At 41.4% G+C, this 10,040-nt stretch overlaps 2 protein-coding genes across 2 annotated transcripts in view; one reads left to right on the plus strand and one right to left on the minus strand.

The window, feature by feature from the left end:
• Positions 1-10,040, minus strand: part of LOC118410961 (homeobox-containing protein 1-like) — a 1,064,572-nt gene that overhangs the window by 197,442 nt on the left and 857,090 nt on the right. The window lies entirely within an intron of this gene.
• LOC118424073 overlaps positions 1-10,040 on the plus strand; it is a gene marked incomplete in the record, with an annotated part of 163,824 nt that overhangs the window by 131,203 nt on the left and 22,581 nt on the right. Inside the window, 10 exon segments of the mRNA XM_035832589.1 lie at positions 498-655; positions 1,374-1,721; positions 2,301-2,495; positions 3,195-3,401; positions 5,148-5,192; positions 5,793-5,861; positions 6,136-6,171; positions 6,342-6,371; positions 7,249-7,422; positions 7,846-7,961. Coding sequence (XP_035688482.1) covers positions 498-655; positions 1,374-1,721; positions 2,301-2,495; positions 3,195-3,401; positions 5,148-5,192; positions 5,793-5,861; positions 6,136-6,171; positions 6,342-6,371; positions 7,249-7,422; positions 7,846-7,961 — 1,378 coding nt within the window.

Raw genomic sequence — 10,040 nt, forward strand, 5'->3', positions numbered from 1 at the left:
TTGTTGCATCACTCCAGTAGGTTGGTAGTCAACTGGTAGTGGTGTGTGTGTTTGACTACAATGTACCCAAATACTGAGTGCTAAGCAGAGAAAGCAGAATTTACTGTTTATAAAGTCGTTGCTGCGACTTGGATGTTGAATGAATAATCTTCAGAATCTGTATATTGGGCTATGCTTATACAGAATAAAGACTGAAATACTAAATAAATATGTACTCACTGCCTGTATTGCTTCAAAGTACATTTTGTACTAAGAAGTCATGACTTACATCATGACTCTCTTCCTGCTACTCGCCATGTCCTCCATAGCTCTAGGTTAAGTCAGTATGTACTCTTGCATGGCCATTGTTTGGTACCCATAGAAGAATGTTTCTAATCATTTCATCTCTTATGTCTATATCTCACAAATGACTTGAGATGTGGAGGTTGATCTCCATATAGCAGCTTCTTGGTTTGAAGTTCTCACATGTACTTACACAATGTCTGTATTACTTTAAGGTGGAGCCAACCTGCGTGAACAGGAGCTGATGCTGGCCCTGCAGATCCTGCTGGACCGGATGAACTCTGGTAACATCCCCATCAGTAAAGAAATGGTGGAGGAGGCACAGAGGAGGCTGGGCATGGCTGGACAACCTGGAACATCAGGAGGATGGAAGGTAGGAGATGGTCTTCTCTTTATGAATGAATGAACTTTATTGCACAATGTTTGTACATGGTACAATGTATGGCAACAGTAATAAATCAATTTTAATTAATATACAATTGTCTAAGGTCTATGACTACAGGAATAGCATATTGACCTAGTGTATATTACCTAGCGTATTGACCTGGTGTAGTTAGAAGTTAATCGTTTCGGTCTGTTGCTGTACAATACTTTCTCTCTTTTGTGCAATGCAGTTGAGAACTGCCCAAGAAGACCACTCAGGGAACAGATAAAATCTGGTCCCTCTGGGCAGGTGGTCACTATAGATAGATAATACTTGCATCAGTGGAGAAAATTATTTGCCCAGGTGGACTTGACCGGTATGTAGTCTGGGATGATAATTTACTGTATAGGCTTGAGTTTATATTTCCAGTGATATTTTTTTACAGTTTTGTTAGTGTTTGTCACCTTGAAGGCACATAGTGCCACTCAAGGTGGCATGCATGTACAGTTCTTACTGTTCCTAAAAATTATTCAAAAACAATTGTGGGCTGTTTTATGCCATGTATGTTATGTCCAGTGTCCATGTTTTCTGTGACATTTTATTACTCCTGGAAGTTAGAATAACTGTTGCAGCTACATGTGACAGCTACAGGAGATAATAACATAATAAACAAGTCAACAATAAACCTTTCATGCTAAGTGCTAAGTTTTGCCGTCCGCACATGCAGGTGCAGGGTCAGGGCGACCTGCTGCGACACCAGAACGCTGAGCGGCTGCAGCTGGAGCGCGACCTTCAGCAGGAGGAGAAGGACAACATGGAGAAGCTGCTGCAGGACCAGGAGGCCAAGCGACAGCGCACCCTCCAGCAGCTGTCCGACAAGCTCACCTTCCAGCTGCAGGGCGACCTCACCGAGGAGGAGATCAACCGCATCATGGCCAACCACGAGCGGGAGCTGGGGGCCGCCATGTTGGCCTGGGAGGAGTCGAAGGGCAAGCAGGCGGCGGAGCTGAGGGAACAGCTAGCCAGGAGGAGGAGGGACAAGGAAGCTGCCCTGAGGAACCTTCATGCCAACCAGGTGGGTTGTCTTAGTTAAAAGGCTCCTCTGCGTTCTGAAGCTGTCTTTCAAGAAACTTCTAAAGACATCATTATCAATCCTGAAGAAGGTTGTTAAACATTTGATCCGTGTATACATTTGTGTTGGGAGAAAGTTTAGCATTGTACTAACATCAATGTTGATCTCTGAGTAACTGATCACTATATAACATCAATGTTGATCACTGACCTCTGATTTACTTGGCACAGATAATGACTATGAGAATGGGTACAACTTTGATTTTATGATAGATAACGTTATGTCTTTGTTATGTGCATATTGTATTGTGTGTCAACTTTTTGTGTACCCAGGGCCTCCCTAAAAAGGTGTGCTTATGCCACAGAGGGAGCCACCCTAACTAAAGAATACAGAAATGAATTACTAAATGAAACAGACAAATAAGTCGGTAATTTCAAAAACAAAAATTGGACTTACCCAATTTCTGACTATGCAACTCTAGTCTTAAAGTTTTGACATGGGCAACATAACAAATGTCATGATTAGTAATATCCAGTATAACAGTCAATACTAATCTGTTATTTCAATGTATACACATTGTAGTGTGAGCAGGCTGGCATCCCGGCAGCACCCGAGTCTAAAGACAATACAGAGGACAAGCTCCAGCACCAGGAGCTGGTGTTGGACACCCTGATGGCGGAGGAGAACGCAGGCCTGGCCCGCGCACAGATGGACCACAGCTCCGAACTGGAGGCTGATAGACAGCAGAAGATGAGTGACAACATCAACAGTGTGCTGGTCAGTAATTGTGTTTAAATGTTCAGCTCTGCTTTTTCTGTTGTTGACATTGTGATGTTTTAAAGTGTTAACCAGGGTTCAAAATACCTGGTTGCCCAATTGTGCTTAGTTTGAAACTCGGGTAGCACAGCACACTTCCTACTTTTGGGGTGGAGGCTGCAAGTATCCTCCGGCTGCATGTACCAAGTGTCAAAATCAATGTTGCAACACCAGATCTGGGCTCAAAACAAAAACGGAATATAGAATTCACTTGCAGGGCTTAAGATTAGGGCTTTCAATCTGCAGCAACCTGAAATGTGTATGGGTAACATGCATGTAACTTTTGGCTTAAAGTTTCTGTGAGCCCACTGGGTAACTTTGCTAGGCAACAAAAATATTTCCACTCCTGGTTAGCCTTGGCCCCTGGCAGCAGTATGATGAAATTGGACTGGATACTACCACCACCACTACTACTACAATATACTACTAAATTTATTATGTACTAGCTAGTACTACTACTATTATTACAGTAAAACTACTACTACTACTACTTACTACAGTACTGCTGTCTGATCGCCACTGCTGTCAAGTACTTCACCACTCAAGAAATCAATCCCAACCTGCTTGATAACTGTATGGGTCACTCTGAGTAAGAAATTGGTGGTGTTTGAGAAGCCCCAGGTCCCTACTAAATATAATTGTTGTTTGTCTACATCCTAGGATGACCTTGTCCAGCAGGGCGCGCTGTCAGAAGAGGAGAGCGAGCGTATCCAGAAACAGCTGATTGACAGGGAGGCGGCGCTGAAGGCCTCCATGGAGAAGCGGAAGAACCTGCAGGCCAGCCTGATGCGGGGTCGCATGGCGGACAGGAAGAGGCGCCGCATCCAGCAGCTGAAGGACAGGCAGGGGCTGGAGAGGGAGGCCAAGGTAAGGGTGAAGGGGACTAAGTCTAATCTTCTACTCAAGATAGTACGCTTAGCTTTTTTTAATGTATTAACGTTTCAGCAGCTGATTTGCTGTTTTCAACAGGGCAAAGTGATCTTTCTCAGGGCTACGTTTTAACACATGGGAAGTGAAGAGTGAACATCAAGCCTAGACTACTATGTTCTAACATAATATGCTAATATATAGTATGTTCTAACAAGAGGTGACAATACAATCTCGAATGTTCTAACACTTGAGAAGTGAACATCATGTCCAGTCTGCTATTATACATGTATATGTTCTAACATAATATGCTATTTTCTAACACAAGAGAAGTGAACATCAAGACAGTCTCGTTATGTTCTAACTCATAAGAAGTGAACATCAATCCTAATCTACTATGAATCATGTTCTAACATCTCAGGTCTGGTGGTACTAGCCTGTGCCTGGAGTTCGTAAAGGGGACAGTTTTAGGAAGTTTATGCACTCCACATGCAGAACATCTATTTGATGTATAATTATGACTAACAACCTCGCAACATTAAACTCCTCAGTGTTCTAACCAGTTGGTGGCTGTACACTGTTCAGAAATACTGGTATTTTCTAATGGCTGCATGGACTTTTGGTATCTTTGAAAATCTTTATATAAGGACAGTATATTATATAATCTTTTATATATAACCTTTTCAGTTTCAACTTTCCATCTTTTCTTTAACAATTTTTTTGCTAAGTTGAAAATTGAGCTTTGGATTGTTCTGAGTGCTAACCCAACTTTCTGTATTTGGTGTAATATTCCATATATTGTGGCTAATATCTCTCTATTAAGTCTGTGATATAACGATTACTCATCTTGCCTAAAAATCCCATAGTGGTCTCAGCTATAATCACTAACAATACATTGCATACAGGCAATATCTTTTTGATAAGTGCATGTCCCAACCCTTTTTATATCTCCTGTTTATGGTCTTTTTACTGCTTGTTGACTGAAGTGTTCCCTTTATGTTGGATCAAGTGTTATGAGATTTTGGTTGCAATTGCAACTCTAAATCTCTCTCATAGACTACTGGTCTTTACTTCTAACCAGTCCATATTTTTTACTTTGTACATGTACTCCATTGTGCACTTTCTGTGACGTCTTGCTTTGACCATGGTATCAGTCGCAACAATAACCTTCCTGTAACAGGTTCAAGGTCAACTAATCCCCAGTCAGGAGGTATTCTCCTGGTGCTGTATTTTCATCTTTTTGTAATTAATAACTGGATAGTCGTGCAGTATCTGCTTTTCTTCTTCCTCTTCAACTTTTTATTGACCCTCTTGTAGCTAAACTGACAAAGCTTCCTCATTTCTACCATTCATTCATTCCCTCATGGTGTTCTGTAATCCTCATTATAATCATCAGTTCTGCATTTTGATGTTAAAATGAAATTCCGTGTTATTTCATTTCAATTGTCACGTTTATTTACAATCAGGCATACAGTCAAACCTTGACAAGTCTCCACTTCTACAGACCACCTGGTCAATGCGACCACTTTTTGGCTGTCCAACATTGTCCTGAGTGGTCTTCTTAGGGGAAGGGTTAGCATCCCTTGCCTGTAAAAAATATACCCTGCTACACTTAAAGTGGTCTTCTTGGGCAGGTTTGACTGTATCTGCACAGAATATTGAAGCCTTATGTCCAATGTGATCATGTCATTATGATTGTGCACATCATGAGTCATCCTCACCCCTGATCTCCCCTCCCTACCCAAGATGCACCCAACAGAAGATGAAGAGGACTCCGACTCTGTCACCAAGGTAACAGCCACACCCATCTGTCTGTCCTGTCCAGATCACATCCTGCAATGCTCTCATTCATTCCCTCACTCATTAAATCAGTTGTTTAAATGTGCTATTCATGTGTCTCAAAAAATGTAGTGTGCTCTCTATATCTAACAGTACCAGCCAATGTTAATGAATCATATATTATACCTGCTCTGAAAAGTCAGTCATTGAGACAATAGACCGATCCTCACTGTCCATCACAATTAGCAGTTCAATCAATCGGAGAGTGGCAGCATGTCCATCAAATATTTGCATGTTGATGTTGCATCAATTTTCCACGTTTTGACTGAGGTGTTAAGTTGGGGGTGGGTGCTATGGGATTGGTCTATTGAAAGTTCCGTATTCTTTTGTTTTCAATGTGAATAACTCTAAGTTAGTTGTTACTTAATGTTTAGTAGTGAATCAAAGCATGTCTGTCTTTGTGTTCTGCATTGAGTGTTATTAGATTTTTGCAATAGATATGCCTCAGAGTCTGTAGTACCATCTGAAGCCACTGCTGGTGTGAATGACTTGTTTGCATGATTGTGACTTATTTGCATGATTGTGCCTTATTTGCATGATTTCATGACAAAGCTGAGTGAAGTTGATCATCAGTCCACCATCCAAGACTCCATATCTTCCCGATTTGAGGCTGCCAGAAAGGTATATATGGTGTCGCTGGTGCATGGAAGGGTGAACGTGTAGCACAATCACTCCATCTTTGTAATGTGATTAAGGTGTCTTTTTCTGGGTTATGGTGGATAAAGAAAAGACTTACAGTTGTAATGGTGTACTAGTTTGATGTGAGCAGGCTAAACATATCTTTTCTGGATGGTTACAGTGTTAAAGGTGGAATGGTGAAGGGAAAGGCCTTTATGCAAAATGCAAAGGCAGTTATTTTGAAACTTTGATTCGAACATGCTCAATATGTTTCCAGTTGCGGCAAGGGAGAAAGAGAGGGAGGAAAGACCAGGTATCACAATCGCATCTCCACTTAAATCAGATTCTGTTTTCCTGGAATTTAGGAACTTTGGTGATTTCCATTTATCTTCCACATTTTTGTGATTATCAATCATTTTCCAACATGTTCCTTGCCAACAAATTGCCCATTAATTCTTGTGAAATTTGTCTTGGTTCATGAAGGATGATGGAAGTGGAAAGAGACAAAGATTGGTAAGTTCTGTTGGGTACAATGACGGAATGCATGGCTCGCGTAGTCTTTAGTTTCAAATCTGATCTCTCTTGCTTGTTTTCGTTAACAGTGGGGCTGGGCTTTTTTTTCAGTTCTGCAATATGGTACCTAGGATGTAACGTTTACTTCAATGTTCTGCATGTGCTATCCCTTGGTGAACCTATCTTTAATGTGTAGTGCTTGGTTAAACCGTCTGTTATTTTATGTTAATGCATGGAAGGCTATTTTTCGTGTAGTGCTTGGGAAAGGTACAATGTATTTTAGACAATGTGTAATTAAGCTAATTTACATGTGTAGTGATTGGTGAAGCTATTTTACATGTGTAGTGCGTGGTGAAGCTATTTTACATGATTGTGTAGTGCGTGGTGAAGCTATTTTACATGTGTAGTGCTTGATAAGCTATTTTACATGACTGATTGTGTAGTGCTTGATGAGCTAAATTATATGTACAGTGCTTGATAAGCTATTTTACATGTGTAGCGCTTGGTAAAGCTATTTTACATGTGTAGTGCTTGTTAAAGCTATTTAACATGACATAGTGTAGTGCTTGCTCCATATGCTAGCATGCCTGTTTCAGCTCCAGATGCATCCCTTCTTGCATGGCATGTCGGTATTTTGTCACAAATGTGTCATAATGATTTTAACCAGGATTCAATGATTTCTTGCTACTTTCCAGCTCAATATGGATTTATTTGCTTTAAGTAATTTATTTTTATTTCTGTTCTGTTTAACCAGGGTGGTCCATCTCAGTGGCATTTTTACCTCTTTTCAGTGGGGCTCTGGAAAACCTATAGTTATAACGACGTATAGAAATTGATTGATGTAAAAAGCCTCACTGCCCCCCTCCCCACCTTGCAGCTGGAGGCAGGAGAGGATGTAGCGGAGCTGGACCGGCGCCACGCCCGCGAGCTGGAGGCTCTGGAGGCACAGATCGCTGCGGAGGAGGCGGAGCACCTGAGGGACATCAGCAGGAGTCTGGACGAGGAGCACACCAACTCGCTGAAGGAGACGCAGAAGGACGTCCTCAAGGATGTGAGAACTTTGAACTTTCTTTGAACTTAATTATGGAAAACGTGTTATTTTTGCTGGTGTTGTCTTTTTATTTCTTCTTCTGTCAGGAGCCAATCAGAGCTTAGAACTGTGTTAGGAATCTTTTCAAACTTACACACAATACTGATGGTAGATCTACAGTATTGTGTGCGAGGAGCTTGACAAAAGGCTATGGAGAAAACATGCTACATTTTCACGAATATCTTGCTTTCCTTTTCAAATTTTAATTCACAACATCATGGGGTTAAACAGCCTGAATTGTGTTGCAATTTACAAAATCTACAGCCATTGTTTCAGAATTAAAATAGATTAAACACAGTTAGATAGATCAAAGGTTGACAGTTAAAACTGAAACTGTTTCACAATATATCCACCCGTTAAATATCTTAAAATCATTGTTGCCAGCTATCTTCCAAGCATGGCGTGGATGCTGTCAGACAGCAGGAGATCATGGACCGCTTCCGTAAGGACCAGGAGAACCTGGAGTACATGTCTAACATCCGCAAGGAGCGCCAGACACAGGACCTACAGGTGAGCAACACAAACCTACACAAACCCATCATTCCTTTACACACACACAGCACAAACACACACAGGGACAAGGAGCACCAGACACAGGACCTATAGGTGAGCAACACAAACTCAATAACATCATTCCCACACACACACACACACACACACACACACACACACACACATGTACATGTACATGTACATGTACATGTACATGTACAGAAAGCATCAGACACAGAACCTACATATGAGCAGGTCATCTACACATTCAAGCTCTCTAGTCTTATTCCTTTAAACACACACACACACGCACACACACACACACACACACACACACACACACACACACACATAAAGTCAAACACACATGCACACACAAATGCACACACAAATGCACACACACACAGGGAGCACCAGACATGGGACCTACAGGTGAGCAGGTCACCCATTTTGATTCATCTCCACATGTATGTAAATAAAAGGCCTACAGACCGATTTGAGCTTCTTATAAATAAACAAAGGCTCAAACAAACAAACACACAGGACATTCACTCTCACATTCACACAGGTCCTACACTCTCAACACAAAGGAACTACATTAATTTATATACTCTACACACACAGGACCTACACTTGTACACTCTACACTTGCACACAGGACATACAATGTACCTGCTGCACACATGGGGCCTATACTATACACACACACACAGATACACAATATATGCAAACACACACACACAAGTACACACACACAAGAACCTTCCTACACTTCTTACCAGATTGTTTGAAGTTCCTTACAACATTGTGAGATTTTGTTCCTTCTGCCACCTCTATAATTACCTTGTACTTACTCAAAACGTTGTACAAAAACCAACTTGCTGCTGGGATGCTGACATGGGCAGGGCTGGAAGGTACCAATATTGTAAAATGAGGACCTGGTGGTGCAGGCTTTTAGCTAGCAATGCGTACGGGCGTACAATGTACGCCCTTTAATAAAAATATCACAAAATGTACGCCCTGTTTTTTGGATGTACGGCTTCTGTACGCCCTTATTTTCCCCCGGAAACTTCGCTCAAAGTTCAAAATTCGCCGATTCCGGGCCGAGCGCCGAGCACCGAGCCGCCATTTTGGGTGATTCTACCTCAAGTCTCGCACCAACTCACATCTCGCGAATCGCGAGAGTCGCACCCCATTGGCCATTTCGGCGTGACGTAGCGCGCCCGGGCGCCATTATTGGTGGAATATCTGATATCCCCGCTGTTTTCGCGGGAAAAATCACGCAGGGAAGCGTGAAAACTTTGATTTGTTTACGAAAACTCGTCGAATGCCTGAAGTCATTGGTGATAAGTACATGTATAGGATTGTTTTGGAGGTTTTTTTTGCTTGTTTGTCGGTGGAATGTGGGAAAAACAACAGCTAATGTGACGATGACATACTGGGGAGGGGGGCGGTTTCGGCACTGAATTCGTAGAAAATGTTGAACGGAGGTCGCAATTTTTTCACGGTAACTTGAGATATTACTTTTGTTGCAGTCTTTATTTTCAAAATATTGATACATGGATGTCGTCTGTTGAGAAAATTTCGCTTAATTTGCCATTGGAGCACATCTTTTCTGCTATATATTTTCGATGAATTAAATGTTTGTACACATATTTTTCTGTACTGTGTAAAGTTAACGCTGATGTTACAGGCTACAAGTAACTTTTCAGTGCATTTATTTTCAGCTATGTTCTTAACAGAGTAGATACACAAAAGAAATATAAGATGTACCTGGCAGTCCTGGCTACACTTTCTCCTCTGTTGGTTTGCAGATTTTCTTGTAGACTTCTTTAGCTTGCTGTTGTTATATATGTAACATCACCTTTAGCAGTGAGGTTAATTTACTCTCTCTGATTGTATGTATTAACTCATGAAACATTATATTGTAAGGAATCAGTGTTATATTACTTGAAAATTACCTCATGTATTCTTTAAGCCATACCCACCTCTAATCAAGAACACATACCTCCCATTCTCAGGACAAAAGTAGTAATGCAGCAAAGACAAAAATTTGGCTATATTCTAGGATGCGATGCATAAACCGA

Source organism: Branchiostoma floridae, chromosome 1 (assembly GCF_000003815.2).
Source record: "Branchiostoma floridae strain S238N-H82 chromosome 1, Bfl_VNyyK, whole genome shotgun sequence".
Lineage (NCBI taxonomy): Eukaryota > Metazoa > Chordata > Leptocardii > Amphioxiformes > Branchiostomatidae > Branchiostoma > Branchiostoma floridae.